General features: G+C 37.5%; 1 protein-coding gene across 1 annotated transcript; it reads right to left on the bottom strand.

The window, feature by feature from the left end:
• Positions 1–4495: 4495 nt before the first annotated feature.
• LOC116785776 (tyrosine-protein kinase TXK-like) lies at positions 4496–23107 on the bottom strand. The gene is given in 16 exon segments (XM_032685729.1): positions 4496–4564; positions 5760–5917; positions 6371–6489; positions 8483–8547; positions 9470–9686; positions 10402–10580; positions 11551–11624; positions 12776–12903; positions 14284–14316; positions 14318–14358; positions 15166–15219; positions 15898–15967; positions 17017–17222; positions 17983–18085; positions 18313–18361; positions 21362–23107. Coding segments are annotated over 16 exon segments (1674 nt in total). The 5' UTR covers positions 21471–23107.
• Positions 23108–23191: the final 84 nt, after the last annotated feature.

Consider the following 23191-nt stretch of genomic DNA (forward strand, 5'->3'; position numbering starts at 1 on the left):
ATTTATTGGAGACACAATATGAAGAAAACAGTGTTTAACCCTTTTAGCCTTTAATATAAAATTTTATACAACTTTTTTCCATTTTGGTCACCTACGAAAACCTTGAATAGATGTCATGAAAAGAGTTTATCAAATACAGTTTTTGGTAACCTGTCTCCTTCAAAATCCTTTTTTACCCAAGGAATCCTGAGTGGATTGCAAATCCCTGAATATGCCTGTACCTTTTTATTTAAGATCAAGTTTAAGAAAAAGAAAATTCATTAGAGACCTGAAAACACTTACTATTGGCTTAAAAATTACATGAAATGAAAGAATAAAGTATTCAAAGGCAGAAGAGAAACAGAATGTCCAATTAAGAATTTCTACTCTGTTTTATATTACTTTGAGGTTTAAGAAGGGACTTGGCTTATTTCCGTACATTTTCCTAATATTGCCAATTAAAACTCAGTTAAGCTTTTCTTTTTTTTTCTCATTTTCTGGAACACTATCATTCTTTATTAATAATAAAACAGTCCTGATATTTTATATTCTGTTAGAATCCATTTTACAGACCATGCACTATTTCTAAAAATACTAGGATGGGCTGTAAACAAGGGGTGAAAAATATCAAAACATCTTTTTTTTTAGTTTGGCCTTTTCATCATTTCTAAAAATGAGTTTTCACCTCTGTTAAATGTTTAGCAATATGATAATCTACCAGAGGCCTAGAAGACTGGTATCTGTACCATAGAATGCTCCTCAATTCTGGTCACTGATCTTTATCTCACAAAACCAGCTTGCAGAGTGCCTGCTTTACTCATTAAAATCCCCTTTGTTTTCCACTTTGTGAGCAAGAAAGTAGCTTCATCTATCGGATGTATGGGTCATTATGAGCTCACCAGAAAGATAATATTTCCAATCTTTGGATTCTTAAGTGTGAGTCTAGAATGTTTTCCAGAAGTTACTAGCACTTCAGCAGTTAAAAACTGATTTTAATCATTTATATATGCCACGCAGATCTCCCTCATGAAGCAGACTGTAGGTTCTCCAATGTTCAGAAAGTGTAGTAGAAGAGGACAGTTTGGATGGATAACAAATTATTCCACCAAAGAAAGCTCATAATTTAGGTGTAAGAACAGAAGGATTGCTGCTGATATTTCATATGTTTGTGTTGTGCAAACTTTCAGTACTTCCTTTTTTGAAAGATACTCATGAAACATCTCACTTGTTAATTATTTTTGATGATGCTTTAGAAGCTATCAAATACTAGAAAGTAACAGTAGGGATACTAGCTTAAAGTTATTTCTAAATTATAAGCACATTTTTTTTCACTTGGCTAGGTTTGTAGTTGACACGCCTAGAGGAAGAAGTAGAAATTGTATCAGTCCCCTGCACCTTCTTTCTAAAGCCTCATTTTTACGATGAAGAGCATATATGGAAAATGTGTTACTGAAAAGTGTGCCCAGTTCTTCTTCTCATGATATTTTATAAAATATTGCAGGTAGTCTTGATGTAAAGAGAAGCTCAGATAATGTCATTATGCAGTGGGTCTTTGGTTGCCACCTGTGATTACCTAATTTGAGATTACATTCGACAGTGCAGGAGATGGCAGCAATGCTACCCAGCAAAAGAGACATTTTCTCAAAAAATGTACTTGCCTTGAAAATATAATGATAATCCATACAGCTTTGGAATATTTTTCAGATTCTTGGGTGATGAGACTTGCAGTAATTCTTTGCTGTTAAAATGCATGTGTCAAAGAAGCTTTGGGGAAGAAAATCTACAAACAGGGTTTCATTACTTCTTAGTTAATGTAGAGGATACTGTGGCTTTATTGGCCAGATTCAAGCTTCAAAATCTTTGTAGTTAAAAACAGGTAATGCAAATAATAAAAAGACTGAAGATGGAGTTTTTATTACAGTTTGTCTGTTAACAAAAACTTGAATTGCTTTTCATTGTGAATTACTCCATTTAAAGAATAACTGAAGAAAATATTTACACTAAAAAGAGAAAAATAATCCCTTTCCATAGCTTGTGGCCCCTTTATTTGCTTATACAGTCATCACTGTGACCAAGTGGGTTATTAGTAAGAAAAAGCAACCAGTCCAGTTCCTGAATGAAAGTATTGGCATTTTTTAAAGACAGGTAATATAATTCCTTTGAGAAGGGTCTGGACGTTATACGAACTGTTGACAGTCAATTAACTTGTACCGAGCAAAAATTCTGTTATTTTCTACTGGACCTGTCTATCTGCTTTTATACATAAATAACAACTACTAGTAAAAGAATGTTATTTTGTTACAATGTCAGAAAAACAAGTTAATGCTTATTTTCATGGTGTACAGGAAGTCTGTCATGTTAAGAAGTAAATTACTGATTAAGTTTTTGTATAAAAAATATTTGCTGTAAGAGATGTAATTTTTTAAGTGTTTATATTTAGTTATTAGTTTGGAATAACTGATTTTTTAGTGAAATTATGCTAATATTTCTCTTGTAATAAATTATTCATGGCTTATATACTAAATTATCTGTATTTTTTAAACAAGGGATAAAAAAAAGTGTAATTCATATTTTTAAACTAGAGAAGAAAACCTGAAGCTGATGTATTAGGCATCTCTTTCTCACAGGCAGTCACAATGGAGAGTATTTCAGCGAGTTGTCAGGTTTTCCAGGCAGTGAAATGAAGGACATTATATAAAGTAATTAGAAGTGTTTTGGTAAGTAGGGCAAATGATTAAGAACAAGAACAAAGAAGCCTCAGAGACAATACATTGCTATCAAAATTATGGCTTTTAAATGCTGATACAAAACAAATCTTGGCAGCTGCTCATTAATTACCATACCTCCAGACAAATTAATGGGCAATTAAGTTCATTACAAAGCTGCACTGACTGAATGTAGGTAGTTCAAGAAGATTTGAATAGGTTAAATAATCTGTCCGAGTTTAGAAGGAGATAAACCAGTTATTAGTTTCTATAGAAATCTGTTCTCCCATCTTCCTCTAGCTGCCTTTCCAGCCACACTCGAAAGAGCTGTGATGTAAAAAATTTTCATCCCAAAGAATACAGATTCAAAACCTCAACCTCTGCTCATCAGAGTTGCATCCTGGATGCAACTGGATATGAGGAATTACATACTTCTAGAAAACGTTGTTCTCTCACTATTTAAATTCCTGCAAAATAAAACTGGCAAGTGTGTTAGAAAACATCCTTCCAGCAAAACAGGTTTCCCATAGCTGACTCCTTTCTGGCAGATTTTAAAATGATGATGAGGTTCACAACAAGGCTGGGAGGCTGAGCAGGATCCAGGCTGGTGGTGCATTGGGGAGGAGCGCTAGTGGTGATGTGCCTTAGTGTCTGCAGGGCCTCCCTGTTTGTGAAGCTTTAGAGTGGCAGGAGACAGGGGAGTTGGTCTGAAAACTAAGTAGCACTGGAGAGAAGTGTCACCAGACCTGTACACACAAATTATCGATCTGCATTGCTCCTCAGGAGTACCTAAACAAGGAAAGTAATTTCACTTTCTGAAAATACATTTCAGTTCGTCAACAGTGTGGGTTTTTCACAGAGATATATCCTCAGTGCTGGCTCACAGAATCTCAGAGTTCTGCCTTTCTTCCTCCCATCCATAATACAGACTTGCTCACGTTTTCTGGTGTTTGATCAGGAAGCATCAGCTAAATTTTTATGAATGCTCAGCACTCCTACAGCCTTTGACCAGATGTTTCCTTTATGGAGGTGTTATAGTGTCTCCTTCTAACCTTTACTGCTCTTCTAGGTCTCATTTTTATCACACAAAATTTTGTTCTAAAAAAACAGCAGACATCTCTTTGTGGTCAGTGACAAGGGTGGCTCTTGCTGTTCACCCATTTTTGCCTGTTTGAATACGGATAGAATTTGCCCTAAGCTCACAGATGCCACGTGGACTAAGGTGGCCTACTCAGTCTTTAATTATGGGTGTAGCTGCTCCGGGAAGTAACTACACTGTAGATACCTGACCTTTGTCCTGTAGACCTTTCTTGCTGACAGTTAAGCACCAGTTTCACTGAAGCATGTTCTAGTGCATTTTCATTTGTTTACTGCCAGCGTGATGATAGCAGCTGTTAAATTTATCTGAGTATTAATAACAGCCTGCTCGTAATTTTCCCAGAGCCACCTACAGAAAGATTTTATTAAGAAGTGGAAGCCTGGTAGGCAAGCATTATTGGCTCTGTGTATTATACCAACATGTTTCAAGGATGGGTGCATATTCACCATGGGACAGCTCAGTGAAACGGGCATGATCAAGGTGCTTCAATTACATAAACAGAGTCTAGCTGCTTTTTACTGCATGATACTGCAGTGTATTACAGATCAACTTGCATATGGCAAAACCAGTTTTACAAGAGCTACTAAAAAAGATGCCTCATATATTATTCAAAGGCACCGTGTACTTTATATCGCAGAGACAGTTTGAAGTTTGCATTACTGGCATGCTTAATGCTAACCTTTCAGTAAATATATTGGTATAAAATCTGTGATTATCTCATCTCTGTTAAATCTGTGAGGGTCACTATTAACTCTGCAAAAGTAGGACGTCCTTCAGGTTTCTGAAAAGCAGAGAATAAACTTATATTAGCAGATTGGTCAATTATAGTACCAGACTTCAGAAGACATATAAGTAAGTACATATGAGATACCATTTTAAAATTACATTTTATTTTATTAATACAGAAGAAAAGATCAAGTTTGTCATCTGAGAGAGAAAAATAATCTGTTATTCATGACACCAGCAACATGAGCACAGGACTTTTCCAAAAATTCCTGAAATTTCTTTATACTTTTTTCAATTCTGGATCAGAATTCCTTTAGGATTTCCCCCTGCAGTGGATCTATGGAAAGCTCTACCTCTCAGGAAACCATGATACTTAGGAATGTTTCCTGGGTTGTTGAAAAAGGATCTTCCCGGATGTATTATTTGATGTGCTGCAGCTCAGTATAGAGCAAACTCCTACCCCTGTGGTAGACAGAGGGGACAACTTCCCCATCCTCTCTCTGCTGGATGGCATCCTGATGGATGTTTGCAATAAGCAGGAAAGCTGGACACAATTTAGGTATGTCTCTTAACCTTTTTTTTACTTACGGTTTAGAAGTTTTATATAGAGTGAAAAGGTGAGCGATAAAGGAGCAACCTCATTTCCTGTAGAGACTAGAGAAGGAGGAACCTTAAGAGATTAATCAGATGGAGAAGTTGACGAAATTAGTGTTTTGATACCAATATAGGAAGACTAGGAGCAGGAGAAACAGAGAAAGAACATCAAGTACCAATTCAGCTTGGAGAGGATGGAAGGGGTGCAGCCTAGAAGCTGAAGTGATGTACAGAGATACTGATGTACACCTGAAAAAGAGAGTTCAAAATCTACATCTACTGGGCATATCCACTTCATATATGGATGTGTTAGGGTCAGAACAGAGCTAGAGAAAGCTACGCACGATACAAAGGAGTGAAAAAGGTATCACATTGGATGCAGTAGAGAAGCAAGGCAATAGTGGCATATTCAAACCCAGGGACGGTCTAGACCTATTGAACTGATAGTGTGCTTTATATTTATTAGCTGCAACAGTCAAAAGAAGCAGAGGCTTGTAAACTTAGGTGTGATTTGTAAAAAACGTAGTCAAAGGTACTGAAGATTTCACAGACGTGAAACAAGGATTTAATGCCTCCATTTACTAAAGATTGCTTTTATATCCACACTGACAATTAATAATAAAGTAATATCACAGGGGAAAAAAAGGGCAACAAACCTCGTGCCAGCAGCTGTACGTGACTTTGTACACAGTATGTGATGCCAAATGTGGTCGATAAAGTTGGTTACCTTGAGAAATCTCATGGACAACTTTAGAATTGGACTTATTTTCAAAGGGCATTTTGCCTTCTGTGAAAATTTCCCACATCAATACACCTAGAAGTGAACCAAAATATATGGTTTAGGACAAAACCAAAAATGCCAAACCCACAACTTGTTAACATTAGGAGAACAAAAAACACCCCTGATCTTTTTGTGTGTTGAAAAATGCGTGAAAATATGGGCAACATGAACTGGAGACAAAACCATTTTCAACTAATATAATTCTGCTCTCTTTTAAGTCAGCTAAGGTCGTGGTCCATGAAACTCAGAGGAATATACATTTGGTTAATGGGGACTTACGAAGAATGCGTGTTTCAGTGCAAAACCTAATTTTTAGGCACAGAGCGTTTCTATTGAAAAACATACTTATCAAATATAAGCAAGATTTAAAAATGGGAAGTACTGCAGCTTAAGATAGGTAGCATGAATAAAAAGTTACACTTTCCTAAATCACATTAGTAGTTTTAGGGAAGCACAATATGTTGCACATGCACCTAATCAACTCACCAAATGACCAGACATCTGATTTGCTGCTGTATTTTTTGAAATGAAAGACTTCAGGAGATGACCATTTGACTGGAAACTTGGCACCTGAAGAGCTGATATAGTCGTCATCAATGACGTACCTAAAGAATAAGAGGAAACTTCATATATTTGAATGAGTGACATTTCCACAGAGGGGTTATAATTTCTTAAAAATACAATGTCAATGTAGAAACAAGGAAATGATATCACTAATTTAGTATAAAATGCACACAGAAACCAATACTGAAAGCTATGCACTTAAAGTGATTTCTATTTAAATGAATGATTTGGATTGTTTATGTTGGAAGAAACTATATTGATACCATCTGTAAGACTGACAGGATGGTTTTTATTGTCATCTTTTGAGTGTATATTGATAGGACACCATGGGCAGGAAAAACAGCAGCAATAATTAGTCTTCTTTTAACAGGATCCATTTTTCCAACCACTCGTTCCACACAAATAACTACCATTACTGCCCATTTTCACAGATGTAATATCTAGGACATTGTTACCAAAGCAACACAGAAAGAAATGTTCATCACATTTGAGGCAAAAGTTTTTGTAGGGGCACTAAAGTAATTTTTTTTACCCAGGCTTATAGGAGCTAACCTCCCAGATAAGATGAAATTACATGTCTAATGCAGGCCTTTATAGGGCAACACTTTAAAAGGTTACTAGTCTGACCCCTACACACTGACAAACTCTGTGCACATTTTCTCAGTATCAACATTCCTGAGCCCACAACAGATGGGCAGTTCTCAGGGAAAGCATAATGCTTTATCATCTTTTAAAGCACCTTTAGCACCTTTTAAAGGAGGTCACTTGAAATAAATAATCTCTTTGCCTCATTTTCTCATTTTGGTGCAGGCACAGAAACATAGGAGGCTACTGAATAAGGAACATATGAAATACCAGCACAAAATAACCTGTAGTGGCAGTTGTGTGGGCTCTGAATAATTAGGCTGTGTTCCCATCACCTCTTCACAATTTCCCCAGAAGAGTGAGTACCTGTCCTAGAGCCACACCATTGATCTCCACTTTTTGGCAACAGTTCAGGTCCATTATTCGTAGGCTGGACCTGACCACCCCTTGGTCTCCTACTGTGTTTTCTGACTCATTTGGATGAGTCCAAACCCCTGATACTGATCTTATCCTTCTGGAGAACAGTGCAACCATGGTACAGGACAGACCTTTGAAAAACAAGTATTTAGTTATGAAGTGCTAGGGTGTTGTAAGCCTGAGATTAGAAACAGGAGGCAAAACCAAAGGGAAAGGTAAACAGCATGGCTGTGCTGATCTCGTGATTCGTAGCCACAAGGTAGATGTCCCCACCACCTCCTGCTCTGAGCCACTCACTGCCTTTCAAGTTCATCTGCCTCCTAAGTGAGCTGATTCATTCTACTAATCCTGCAGAAAAAACAGCCAGTAAAACTCTAAAGTGGAGAGCTTTGTGCTGGGCTTGCAGGAGGAAAGAAGGAAGGAGACAAACTCTCTGGGTAGCAGTCAGTCATTTGATCAGCTCAGCTATAAAATATGGCATGTCCTCTGAGGGAAGACTGTGAGGGCAGAGCTATGTTTCTCTGGCCAGTGCTTGTCAGAATACAGTGTGCTTTCTTTCCCCACTTTGGCTGCTGCTATCACTAATGAGAAAAACCACTTCCCTGCTAGAGCAGCATACATCACACTTCCTGACCACCCTCCCTGCATCCTGCCCTCCCTGCATCTTGCCACAGCTGCCTCAAGAGCTCATCACCAGCTCCTGGTTCTGTCCCTAGGAACCTTCTGTCTCCACCCTGCTCAGAAAAGTCGGGGGAACTTCTTTCTTCAAGCTTCTGGCAGCCTCGTGCACCCTGGGCATTTTTCTGTCCATAAACAACTCTGAAGGTTACCCAGCACTTTGTTTACCCGTCTTGCACTCACCAAGAGCAAGAAGAGGACACAACATCCAGTTCATGGTACATGGTTAAACAACATTACAATTTTTATCAGAATTAATTAACCACAGTGAAGCAAGCAATGACGTTAACTCAAGATGATGCTGCAGCTGTCTGAGAATAGGTGCTCATGAAACCTGTGTCAATGGCCTCGTACCTCACCATGCCAAAGTCGGATACTTTAACAATGTGCTCTGCATTAACTAAACAGTTTCTTGCAGCCTGGGGAAAATGAGATAAACATATCTGAAATCTGTGCTTAAGAGTTTTAAGAAAAATACAGCAGTTGATTTTATTTCCTTGAGCTCATACTGTTTATATCTGGAAGGAGATTAATGTACTGGTCAAAAATATGAGTGAATTTCTGGCTCTGAGTCAGTGAACATATTTCACTACTGTGTAGTAACATATACATAGCACATATGAGCTTAAATGCATGTAGTATGAGTTGCAATATGTTCACATATGCTTGAAGGGTAAAAGAATTTTAGGCTGCAGTCTAGTCATCCAACCAGGTATTTTCCTGAAACACCAGCACTAGCACACTTAGTGTGAATTTTTAAAAATGTTTTTTGACTTTTTCATTATAGAAATCAGGAATTCCTTGTAAATTTTCAAGATTTTACATTTCTTCAGGCAGCTAGATAGGTGAGCAGGAAAATTTCCTCTCTGCATCCAAATGTGAGCATGGATAAAGTATCAAGAAGTGCAGAAACAAGCTACTCTCCTATGATTCCCTGCCCAGAGGACAGAAAAGCCACTCATATATCCCAACATCAAAGTATGGCAGCAGGCAGCTGAAAAAATATAGATAGAAAAAGATTCAATTTTAAAAAATCCTCATTGTTGCTGATTTTTTGTGTTGCTGTGATTTTGGATCACTCTTGTATTGGGATGTCCTAACACCAGCCTGCTCCATGCCAATATCCCAGTTTTCTCTGATCTCTCAAGTGTTTATTCCAGTGGTAAAAACTTCTTTTTATTTGAGCTGTCCATGGACAAAAGAACAGCTGAAAAGTTTTATTTTGTCGTATTAGATCCTGCAGGGCTGAAGTCTTACAGACACATAGTGTCCCATAAAATCAGTGGCACATTCTTTACTGCAAATATTTGTCAAGAACCTCAGAAAACCTGTTGTACTTACTAAATCACGGTGAATAAAGCTATTTCTTTCCACATATTCCATCTCTCCGCACACATCCTGGCACATGCTCAGCAACACATCTCTGCCAAGTTTCCCCCACCTTTGCCGAAGGTAATGGAGCAGGCAGCCATGTTCCATGAATTTAGTCACAACGTAGAGAGGCTTGTGATGTGTGCACACTCCGTAAAGCTGGACCGGCTTTGGGTGGGAGAGTTTCCTGTTTAAAATTGCATTTTAGACAGGCTAACATTTGTCCTTGGCAGGTAACTAGACCTTTGATTCTCATGATAGTTTTGAAAAATACTTTCAGTACTCGATAAACGGTATCCGATTCAACTGGCTTCAGAGTTCTCCCACTACCTAACACATTTCTGCCTACAGCTTCCTCCGAAAAGTTCACTCTGTGAATTCATAATTGTTCATCAGTTATATAAATGCAGTGAGTGCAAAGCTTGATTTGGATGATGTAAAATGGAAAGGTCTAGTTATGCCTGGCTTTCAGGCAGGGGACATGACCCTACAAGGGTTCTTCTTCTCTGGGCTTTGCCAAGACCTTATCTGGATATTTCCCTAATTTGCGAAATTTGCAGATATGGTAATATAGTTTCTCAAAAGCTTTAGTTAGATATAAGCTCTGCCAGTAATCCTAGAGACACTGAATTATGGATGAAAGAATAGTTGTAGGAGTACATTTATTTATCAGAACATTTACTCCCCATTTTGCTCCGTAGCGCAAAGCAGTGAACACTAAAGAAAGAGCCTGGTGATAGGCACAGGAAGTATCTGTATCAATTTGGTTCAGACCTTTATACCAGTCTTTCTCTCCTGCATATCCACCATTCCCACCAAACTGCTTTGTCTATTTCTTTAAATGGACCTAGGTTATATTTATTTCTTGGACAACTGCCAGATATAATAACTTTTGTACTTACATCATCAGTTTGGCCTCCTCCATAAAATCATCTTTAGACATTGCACCTTCAGTGACTGTTTTGATGGCAACCTTGATTGTTGCTCTGCATTTACCGAGATAAACAACTCCAAACTGCCCACGCTCAAGTTCTTTAATGAAGATGAGTTTAAACTCAGATGAGTTTAATCCCCACTCCTCTACAAAAGCAACCCAGTATGTTACAAGAGTCAGTCCAGTTTTCCAGTTGGCTTCCTAACTGTGCTCCAGGAGACATGCCTTGCTATTTGCAGTTAATGCATGCAGCGAAGCATCGCACTTGTTCATCAGCTACAGCATGAGTTTTAAATATCTGAAAAATTCCACTTGCTCACATATGTTTAAATGTGTTATTTTACAGCTTTTAGAATCTGATCAATGCTTAAGTTGCTTAATGTAGGAATGTCTGAGGCAGGAAGATAAGGCAAGTGTTTAGCTTTGGTTGCACATGAGAACTTTTTTGGCATTATGGTAGGTGATGTTATTAACAGTTCCAGATGGATAGTATAGCTACAGAAATAGTTACTGGCTGCTTTTATTTTAATAACCACTATAGTTTTACCCTTCGGAAATATTAAGGCTTGAGAATCTTGGAAGATAAAAGATACTCAGTTTTGGAGGTTCCTATTGTCAGATAGATTGTATAAAATTCCTGATCTATATACACAAAAGTGGCATTTATACCTTGTTTGATATAATACCATGTAGGATTCCATTCTTATTTCTAAAACTTGCAGAACTGACAAAGAAAATCTTCTCCATAAATTATATTCATTTCATTTTTCAATTTCAATTTTCCTAAGCATTTAAATAAACCAAATAGCCTTTTAAAAGCTGTTAAATGTCTATTTGAGTCTTAGGTTCACTTAGAAAAGTCCAGATAGCTCTGAAATGCACTGGTAGTTCTATTAGAAGCACAGCAGTCACTTAACAGAAGCAACTGAGTCAGATGTCTAATTTGGTACTGACACCTTACAGGAAATTAGTTTGTTTCTGGTGAATATGTGTCTGTTTATGTGTTTCTTATTACCAAGACGTTTCACAGGTACAACTTAATTATAGGTGAATACAATCTAAATTCTTGCCTAGGTAGATAGCTAAATCTCCTCCAAAAGAAGATAAAAAATTTTCCATAATTCAGTCCTGCTGTTGCTGATGAAGAACATCCATCTGATCCAACTGGATATCGAAGACGTGTGATAAGACCTGTAGGGAATAAAACAACAATATTGTGTTGACCAATTACTTAATTTTTAAATATGCTATATCATACCTCTTCTCAAACAAAAATATTTGGAATCTGATGTACATTTCTTATTTCTTGAAGTTACTTTTTCTTACAGCTTCTTCAGATAAAACACTACAGTAGAAGAAATGGAGAAAGAATATTCAGTAGGGGTCTGATTACAAAAAATCTATACTTTCATAAAGCCAAGAGTTATAGTCTTGTTTGTCAGTATGACATTAGTAATCCTAAATGCCACGTAAGTGGCATCTTCCAGCATGATTTCTAAGGTTTGTTTCCAATTGCAAAAAATATCTTCATGTCTGTCATTCATTTTCTTTGCATTCATGAGCCAGCACTACCAGTGAATACATCCCTTACCAAGGATTCTCTGTGTTCATTAGTTCTTCCCACTGTTACTTTCAGATTCTTTTCTGCTACGTTTTTCCTACAATCCTCCTCCCACCAGCAGAGGGCTCTGTCCATTCCCATATTTTTCTTCTCACTAGTGCAATGGATCTCTGTGTGTTTTCTCATCTTCACTCATTCAGGATAAAAACATTTTATATTGTATTAAAATTATGGGCAGAACGAAGGTGAAGGATATTTTTCATGCTAAAAATTATAAAAATCTGCCATCAGCCAACAATTAGATGTAAGCTGCAAGCCAGCGTTGAGTCCTTGTGCTCCCTAATTCTGCCTTTGATTGTTTGTGATGTAGTTTTGTGTTCTTTTTTTTTTTCAAAGTCAGTGGAATGCTGCCTGCTGATGCACAGCATAGCTCCTACTTTTATTAAACTGCATGCATACAAGTTCTTGTTGTAGACAAGGAAAGAATTATGATCAAATTTCATTCAAGCCCCATTCAGTCAAATATGAACCAAGAGAATACAGAGCAGGCTTCTAACTTTGTTAAATTCATTTAATACATGTAGATGAGTTTGGTAGTTTCACTTTCCCCTTTGGTATATACACACTACAGTTATGACTTTGGCAGAAAGGATACAGCTATATGTGAATTCATTAGAAACAGAAAAACTTGTGTCTCTTTTTACAGGAAAGTATTAGACAAGGAATGATTTCCAATTTCTTGAAGTCCAGTTACAAAACCATATCAGCTCACATGCCTTACATGCAGCATTGTGTTGATGATACTTGATGAGTTCAGGAACAGATGAAAAAAGATATTTTTCTGCTACATAATACTGTCTCAAGGGGTTTTGTTTAATTTGATAATGTAAAATATTTACATTATGACTTCTGAAATCAACAAAGCATTATAATTTTCAGTAAAAATAATTTATACTATAAATCTGCTAAAATTTGAAAACATAGTAAAATCTGTAAACTTGGAATATAACTCAAAATGGCTATGCATAGCTGGGATACTGTTTCAGAGAAAAAAAAAGACTCCTTGAATGGATCTTTCTCCGAACTTTGGCAGATGTTTTTTATTGCCCAATTATTTACCCCTATATCTTTGCCATAGTGTTTAACAGATATTCCTCCTAATTTAGCACTTATTTGAATATAACCTTTTAAAATTAAAGTGTTCTTAATTACCTGTTTTCTCCCAAAACTTAAAAATATATTAAAGTGTAGCGTGAGATTAAATTTTCCGTTATACTTCTCCAAAGGCTCTTTATTGGAGCTTTTATTGGATACATTTGCTTTTCTGTATTTCTTCACATTATCTGTCTTTCTTGCTTTCTGTATATTTTGCTGTCCACCTATCCCTGCTTTCTGTGACACTCAAAACTAAGTTAAGTTTGCATTTCAGGCTGGAGGTGGTTGCTGAGGGTTAGTACCCTAAATGGTGGTCACATGTTCACAGCAAGCAAAGATTAGAATACAGAAACATTACTGAGGCATTGTCAGAAACATTATTGAGTCTAAAAAAACTGTGAGCTTTTCCCCAGCACAGAGGGGAGGGTTTACCCCACCTTTCCAAGAAAGGGATGGAGGGAGGAAGAGGGTGGTGGTAACAACAATGCCTTTGCCTTGCTCCTCTTGTCTCTGGCTTGCTATAAGAGACAGAGAAGGAAAGCAGACACAGTTGATGCAGGAGGATGTAGGAGGGCTGATGAAAGCGGTATACAACAGGTTGACATGGGATAAGTCAGTGCTGTAGGTGGTTGCTACTGATATGGGGAAAAGTGAGTCCTGTGGCTGTTGTCTGGCAAGTAAGACAGACTGCGCAGTAAGGGGATGAGGTGATTTTAGGAGACAAACAGGAGAAGTCAGGGAACAGTAGAGTCTGGGATGAACTTACAATGCACAGAGCCTGCAGAGAAGGAAAATATTTTGGTGCAGTGGCCAAAGGTTCTCATGGTGTGGTATGGTAGCCATGGCACTTCGTGTTACATGGGTGAAATGCACAGCTCCCACATCAGACTATTTGAGGATTTCAGTGAGTGCGGCTAATCTTGTCATGACAGGACATTTGTGCCCTGATTCCCAGATCCACTACCCACCATCATCTTTTCTGCACACAGGGTAATTAACTCTGCATGAACAGCACTCCAGTGTTTCCCTGCTCTTGTGCGCTGCATGCCCAAACTACCCAATTATTCTGCAGAGTTTGGGAGAAGCTTTTGCATCACCCGTTGATTCAAACCCTAACCATTCAGAGCAACTCACCCTTTATGCCGTGAATACATGGACAGCATAAGACTGTCGACTTGAATCTCTGACAACAAATGCACCTTCTTTGGGCTGAAAAGAAATCCAAGTATAGTTATTTTCCACTTTTGAGCTTGAATAATCCTTCCTTGAGATGGGACTTGCAGCTGATTACCAAACTCTGTGGAATACCTATGACTATTTGAGAGGGAGATAAAGCAGTGGAGAACATGAATGGATAGCCAGGTACATAGCAGAGCAAAATTAACCAAGGGAAAATACTAAGTGCCATGCAATTTCTTGGAGTTAAATAATTTAGGTGAACTATACTCTTCAGTGTGAAGTAGTGAAAATGCTTTAATTTATTAAAAAATCAAATTACACGAATCACTAGAAAAAAAAGTACTGCAAAACAGTTCTGTCTGAGATGTTTTTCCCCAGTCTTTCTTGTCCCAGGCCTGTGATAGTCCTTGAGCAAAGACCTAATGAGTTTAACCGAGTTAGGCACCTTGGTAACTTACAGGGGGTAGAAGGCAATATACATGGTTTACTCTGAATATAAGGAAGATGCAGTGGTTTTGTTAAGTTCTGCTAAGCTCACTAATTTGCTTACTACATGGATTTCAGTCTTCAATGTCTAATGCAAAAGACAAGCACAGTAAACCACAAGTAATTTGATTTATCTAGCATAGAAAATCTGCATAGAATTTGCTGGGGGTACAATTTAAAACTCTGTGAATAGTCTGCATTCTACACTTACTCCAGAAAGCTTTCCTATTTTAAACTACTTTCTCTCTTACAACATACAAAAAGATTTGGATTCGACTGTGATAATGCTCTTGATGCCTCTACTGATAGATCTTCCCAGGTATTGTTAGCTCTACGTATAAGCTGAGTTACCTTCTGGCACAAGAGAAGTTCTGCCTGGCTTCTGTTTATGTTTTTGCAGTACCACTTGCAACAAGGAGATAACCTATCCTTTATTCAGCCAGTAAAAATGAATGTTTGCTTTGTTTCACAGCTTAATAGTTACATTATTCTATGTAAAAAAACCTGTCTAGAACTATAATTGTAAATAAACATCTCTTAATTTGGAATGACTTTCTTAGACCTTTTTTTTTAGAACATTTTTCCCTGATTCACTGTGATTAAATATTATCTCAAACAAAAGAAACCCCAGGGAACAGTTATGCCAAACTGTGATGAAATTTACAGTCCTGGATGATGTGTCAAACCTTTCTTCTCTACAATTTTTCAGAATTTTACTTTTCTCTCCAGTAAATTAGATTGTAGTAATTGGATCTAGCTCCCCGGTCATAACAGGCAAAGATCAGAATACAGAAACATTATGCATTGAGTCTACAGAAATAGGAAACATCTGGGTTCTGACACTACAATTCATGCAAATGAACATTGTTGAAGTACTCAGTGTTAGCAATTTTACAATCTCTGAGAAAATAGTTCCAAATTTAAACACTTAATTCATTCTAAGCATAATGTTTTGCTACAAAAAAAGAGAGCTTTTGATAAACAGATGTTTGTGTCTAATAAAGATTGAAGGATTAAGCATTAAAATATATTACTGCAATCAATTTTTAGAAATGAAAGCACAATTGTAATTTTCAAGGCTACTTACTTGTACATTTCTAAATTACTTTTCTTGTTCTCAGTAACATAGTTGCTGGGAATTAGACCTTCACTCCTGAAACAACATATAGGGAATAATGTTCTAGTATGGTGTAAAATATTAATAGGATAAAGATATACATCATCCTTTTGTTGAATTACAAGGGTTCCTTATACTAGCGGTTATGTTGTTAGACACTGAATCCCAACATAGGAACTGAGTACAAATTTGAGTCCTTTCATCCAGGCACAACCTTTTTGCTCCACAACTGTGGATGGCTACTCAAATGAAAAAGCCAGCTGAGATAGGTATTTATTGAGTGCTGAGGTCAGCATGCTAATAAGTCAAATCAAAAGCAAATTTAGAAAAAGAATTGTTTTTTTTTTAATCAGAAGCCACCCTCTTCATTTTTGGCCTATACAATGCTTTTATATGAAGAAATATAAAGTGTGTGCTTGCTTGTATATACAAAACACAATCTGTATACTTTCGCTAGAAATATGAGTTGAGAAAAAAGCATTTAAAGTAATTAAAGGAGAAATTTGAATGGAAAGGAGATGGTTATTATATAACATATAACCACTCCCAACATCAGAGTACAAGATACACTGAAGAAAATGCAAAGGAGAAAGGGGAATAACATGAAACAAACATAAGTGTGAAAAGGATCCTAACTGAAGTTATCTAGCTCTCTAAAATACCCAGGTATTTTGGACCAGAGGTTTTATTTCAGGCACGTCTTCATGATCGCTATTGTTTTACAAAGTGTTTATACACATACACTCCGTTGTAAAACACGAAGTATAGAAAGCTGGATTTGCACATGGCTCAGAACCCAGTTATTCACATGGTCCTCAAACACCCTTATGTTGCTTGTGAAATTACTGAGTCTAGGGCTTAGCTCTGAATTCCCAGCAGATTCTAGATTCCCTGTCCATTTCTGGGATGCCAAACACTGCTGAAAGCCTGCCCGGTCAACCTGTGTGCCTCCTACGTAGCTGAACACTTTCAAACCTGTCCCTAAATTGTCTCACATCTCGTTCTATGTGCCTGCATTTGCAGAGGTTGTTTTAGGCTTTTTTCTTTCTGTGTAGGGAGATTGAAATAGATGCCCACTCTCTTACCCATGTTGGCCTCTCGCCTTCCACCAGTGGGGATCATACTGTTCAAGGATAATGTATTCTTCTGACTTCTTTAGAGGTAAATCTGAAGGCCCTCTAGCAAAAAAATCATAGAGTGCAATAACTCTGGGTTTCTTGGTGTAGTCTTCCAAGGCCTCGGCAGGTAGAGGAGGTAACAGCTTGCTCTTAAACTGCAATTGCCTCTTGTGCTAGAGAAAAATAAAAGTATCTTTCATAACTAGTCTTTTCTCTCTACTATTGTTTGCTTAATTCCCCTGCTATTATACTCTCTCAGTAAATAAGAGTAACTCATCATGGTTGTTACTTCCTCTTGTTGGTGCAGAAGCAAAAATTATAATGGAAAGTACAGTGAATAATAAATAAGCTATTTACCTAATGGGTGTGACTTCTACACAGTAGGAATGCTGGGACAACTCCTCAGCTGGTGTTAAAGCAGAGTAGCATTAAAGTTACAGTGTCTGGAAATTCAGTCATTTGTCTGGAGAATCAACACAGAGGACACTGCAGACTTTCTTAGCAAGTTATCAGAAATTTAGAAAGTTTTCTATTGCATCAGGGGAGGTTCTAGCTTAGCACTTAGTTATGATTTGAAGACTCAGATTAATTCAACTTAGATCTAGTAAAACTGAGGTGAACATTTCACATACCAGCTGAGCAGGCGAGCTTGCATCTGCCTATCAAGGCAGTCCCACCCTTTCCATCTCTGTGACCCCAAACAAAAAGTAGGAGAAGGAACCACCTTCTTCATGACAGCAAGCTTGGGAAACCTCACTGTGACTCTGTATTTACATCAGTATGAATCTTCAGTTACTTTTACTCTGTAATTTTTATGCAATGAAGTACCTTATGCGCTCAAGAGTTAGTTCCTCCCCTGCTTGCTCTGGTAGTGAGCCAGTATATGTCAAATCAGCTCAATTCTCCCTTTTCACCTCCCAAAACATTACTGACCCTCCACTTCCAAGTAGATGCATAGGAAATGTCTGGTTGTGAGGCTGAGTAATGGGTCTCCAGGCCAGTGTCAGGATTCAGGTTCACTTTTGTTCTCTTTGCTCTGCTTTTGACAAACATGAAGCATTTATGTGAATGCATATCTATAAATATTCGCATAAAAATATCCAAGGACATACATGCCTTCCTTCATTAAGGATATGCAGAGTACAATGTCTTTAAACTTCTGCATATTTCATTCCCACTGAAAATAGAGGGATTTTAAGAAGTCCTTTATGTATAGATATTCTGATCATCATAATCACTGAAAAGATTAAGCATTTCACATACCTTTCTTGCACTGTGCAGCAGCAGCAGAAAACAGACTGGATGGTGTGATCTGTGAACAAGAACATTTTCCATATTTTCCTTGTTTCTGTTTGTTCACAGAATGTACAGAATTAAGAACTACCATATATGCTTAGCCCTACTATTAGCTCTGTCTTCCTGTGAGATATCTAGCAAATATTAAGGCTGAATCAAAGACAGCAGAGCTTTCCTACTACCCACTGTCTTCCTTACAATGTCTTAGCAATTATGAGGCCACGTGTATGAGTTAAATCATCTTACTAAATCAGCAAAAATAAAATAAAAAACAGACCTTGTCAGCCAGATTAGTACTGATCTGACTGATCACACCACCCTGCACAAGCTCCATCCAGTGCAATGAGGGGGATGAGAATCTCATCAGGGACAGAAAGTGGAGAACTGTCTGCTTCAGCACTGACAGAGTTTTTAGATCATTCAAGCCAAATACAAAATAACACTTGCATGACAAGCTTTTCTTTATTGCAAGGTTTATTACAGGAGACACATTTCATTCAGTTCTTTGAAATAAAACTGATTTTCTGTTGCTGACATTAATATAATAAATGCATTAGCCCAGGTTTAAAGTGCTGACAGATATATGCTTTCCTCTTACGTATCAAGTGTCTTATAATCCTGAGAAAAATACACTGGATACATCATCACAAACATCAAACATTTAAAGAGAAACCAATCCAATATATCTTGTATGTGCAGCAGGGAGGATATGACATTAAATAGATCAGAAGGCATTAAGAAAATTTGAATGAGGTAAATAAATGGTTCACATCTCTCTGGACCTCTGCTACTCAGACTGAGACCTACTTTCCACAATCTGTGTTCACACAGCAGTTTGAGCCAAGTGGTAGCAGTTATGGTCCCATACTCCTTCCCTCTACACTGTTGTTCATCTCATTTCAACATGAGCAAGACAGGATGCTAAACCAGCAGGTAATCCCTTTCTGCTGGCTCAGCTCCCTGAACTGTCTCACCATCATGCATTGCCATGGGCGGGTGGAGGGTAACAGCATCAGCAGGACAGGCTCAAGCTCTTGTATGCAATGTACAGTCTCTTAAGAAGCATGAGAGTCAAGGCTGGAGAGACAAGGTTCCTCTCATATTCAGTTGTACTAACAGAAAATAAACTTTATATCCCACTCCAGTGTGTCCTATTTTTCTCTGCCACAGAGATCGTAGTTTGCAAAGAGGGCTCAGAAAGTTACTTGAAATAGGCTTCCAAGGTTTCAGAATTTTGCTGCTTTGTATTTCACATATTTCTTTGTGTGGTACCATTAGTCTCTTCCACTTTATTTGGTTTTGCCTTCTGGCATTTTTGTGTTGTTGATCCCAATGACCTAATGCAGCCTGGAATAAATAGAGTGTCTCTTCTGATGCCTTGTGAAACTTTATGCCAGTGCCTGTTACCAGCTGAAAAGCCAAGTGTGGTGAGAGTATGCATCCTAGCATTCAAAACATTAAGCAACCTTACTACATGATGAAAATGTAATTATTTTCTCTATTAAAGTATGTAACTTAGCAAATCTTGCACAAATAAAAGAAGTGAAAATGTCAGATATCAGACTGATAAGACCAATTCCAGTTCTTAGTTGGAAGAGACCTGTCTCATAAGTGTTTTGTTTAGGACTGTCTTTAAAGCTGTGGCGCAGTTTCCCTTAGACTGTTGCATCCTGTGAAGAACCTATCTTGTGGGAAACTGGTGAGCCTACAGTAATCAGAAGACACCATCAGTTTTTTTTATTGAAGTTCTCACTGACAGCTCTGCAAAATGCAGAAGTTTAAAATACCACAGCCAGCTGACAGGGACAATTTTCTTCAAAGAAACCAGGCTTAAAAGATATGGGCAATGCAGTTTATTTGCTGCATAATTTTCCAGTGTACATCAAACTGTCCCTCAGCTGTTTAAAACTGTGTTTCATAAACGGTGAACCCTGTGGGTGAAAAAATTCTTGGGTTTGTTTACTTCAGCCAGTGACATGAAGTTTAATCAACGTTTATGAAGTATTCAGTTATTTGCAAAAAGGAATATGGCATTTGAAAGCTTGTTTGTTTCTTCTAATTGAAACTGAAAGCTAGTCCCATAAGAAGAGAGAAGGCATAGTGAAAACACATCTTAGCCTAATACAGTCCCGCAACACCCACAGTATGCTTTGGGCTGATAACGTTGTCTGTATATGTGGCCAATTCCCACACTTATATACATACTTGTATACATACAATCTTCAGTAGTAACTCACTCTAATTGGCAGCTTCGGAGAAGTAGCATCAAAGATAAAAGCAACAAGTTTAGAGATCAATTTTTATAATTTGGATTTTATCATTTTATTATTTCACAGTTTCTTGACTTTTTCTGAATCACTGTTTCTCAAAGCACTACTAACGTTGAAAGTGTTGTAGTCCATGTCTAAGGCTTGCACTCTTCTAACATGTTTTGCAAGAAACTCTTGCTCTTGCAGTGAAGCAGCATGTTAATTGTGTTCAACACTACAAACTCAGCTTCACCCATAAAACCCAGATCTTTGCTGTAACACATGGTGTGCCTCCTGATCTGGTCTGTCAATTTTCAACAGTACTATAAAAATCAATAATCTGATAGAAAGCCACTGTACAGTTTGCTTCTACAAACAATTTAAAATACAAGCTTTCAGTTTTTCATGTGTGCAAGCTGAGGGTTTGTTTTTCCTGTGAGTTGAGTCTGCGATGGAGGAAAGAGAGCTTTAGTTCTACCAAACTTTTTACACATGTCTATGCAGTTCCTGCTTTTAAGAACTGTATGTGGAAATATCTATCAGTATGTAAAAGTAGTAGTTGCTTTGTTGAATCCATCGTACAATGGATTAATATTTGTGCATTAATTTTGAAAGTCAAGACAAGCAGTCTGAACAGAGATCACCTTAGCAGTGCAGAAAACAGGTTCGTATTTTTACAGTAATATTTAAATACTTCAACTGCTAAGTACACTGCTGTTGTACAAAACAAAACTGCAAGATCAAAATATGCAGCCAAGTTTACTTACAGGTAGAAAGAATCATTTCTGGTTTATATTCAAATGAAAATGGAAACCTCTCTTCATGAGCTGTGCCAGTGAAACAGCCCAAGCTGAGCTTTGCTCTGATACGAAACATGGTAAACCACAAGCATTGCTTGACCACGCCTACTTACCTTTTATTAAAAAAAAAAAAAAGCCCCAGAAGGGAGCCCTAGAAGGAGAAAAAAGTGTCTGCTTTCTAGTAGCAAACATTTTACTGGGAAAAAAAAGTTATTAAACTGTTATCATAGGTTCAAGTTTTTCTTTTAAAAAAAGGATAAAAGCCACAGGAGATGTAAATAACAGCGTTTGGTTCTGTTCAGATGGATTTTTGACTCCAACATTTGAAAAAAATCAGTAACAATAAGAAGGGGAGGAAGGACTGAAGTTGCTTAAGGGTGAGTGAGCTCATCCAGAAGAAAGGATTCAATCTGCCTTTGAATACATCAGGAGTCAGCAAGACAGCTGCCTCCAAAGGCATTCTGATCCTTTCTAAAATTAGCCACCTAAGGCTACATTCAACTAAAAAAGTGCATTCATTGAAACACTGGGTCCCTCAGAGTTCCTGACATCCTAAGTATCAAATCCAAAAGCAGGTAGGCAGAAATTATACTCAGGTACTGTGAAAAGGCAGGTGAAAGTGCTGGATTCAGAGCACCCACCCCACTGAGAAAACTACTGCCAGAAGTCCACATAGTTAGGGTGTGTTTTATCATACAAAGTAATGATAAATATTTAATTACTTTAAAGAAACAGGCTTAAGGTTCATTGGAAACTATTCATCTCCTGATTTTCTTATGCTTCATTTGTGTTTTAAGAGAACATTACTTACTACTGTAAAATTCTTCATTATTTATTGTTGAAAGTGTTGGCAACACCATACTTTGCAGGATCTCCATGGTGAAAGTGGGGTTCAAAGGAGTAGTTAGGGAAGGAAAGATGAGCTTGGCTTACATTAAATGTTCCACATCGTTTTTTCTACTACATGTAGAAACCCCTAGATTTTCCCTCTTAACAATACATGCTGTTGATATTGATTGGGGAATGGCTTGGACTCAAAAATTTGACAGATTGGACTGCATAGTTGGAATATCTTCTGAGACTTTGTCATTAAGAAAAAAGAGATAGACATTCAAACCTTTTCTGACAGTCTGTAACTTTTCAATGGAATACTGTGAGAAAAAGAAAGTACTTCTTCCAAGAGAGAGGAGGCTTCCTCCTTCTGAGCATAAAGGTTTAGGCAAAGCAGTGGAGGGATTTAAGCATCTCTAAAACCGATTACAGAAATACTCAAATGCAAAAATGATAGAATGCATTAAGCTAACTATAGTTACCTTTAATAATTTGATTGGAAATAAAGTCCACCGTACTCCTCTCTGACTACTTGCAAAAGAAATTAAAAAGGTTTTGTGCAATATATTTGCTATTATACATGGCACAAGAGTACAAGTAGCAAAAGAAAAAGAAAGTGTAGTAGAGCTACTCAGGAGGTAGCTACAGCAAAACTGGAGTGTAAATACTCCTCATATCCACTTGCACAAAGGCAGATTAACTGAAACAGGCTTCAGCAAGGCTGTGGAGACACTGGCTTCTAGCAGAGGGGACATGGCAGGTAACTTCTAAAGAGAGTTCAGGCATTTCTGCACTTAACATTTCACCATGGCCAAATTAATTTAAATATATATCCATTCTACCATTTATGTATTTAGTATATAGTAGTATACACACAGAAATATACACATACATGGATTATCATAACACTATAATCATGTGAACAATTAGTTTGACTTATGATGTACTGACAGTAAATTATTTGCT

Source organism: Chiroxiphia lanceolata, chromosome 4 (genome assembly GCF_009829145.1).
Source record: "Chiroxiphia lanceolata isolate bChiLan1 chromosome 4, bChiLan1.pri, whole genome shotgun sequence".
NCBI classification, from domain to species: domain Eukaryota; kingdom Metazoa; phylum Chordata; class Aves; order Passeriformes; family Pipridae; genus Chiroxiphia; species Chiroxiphia lanceolata.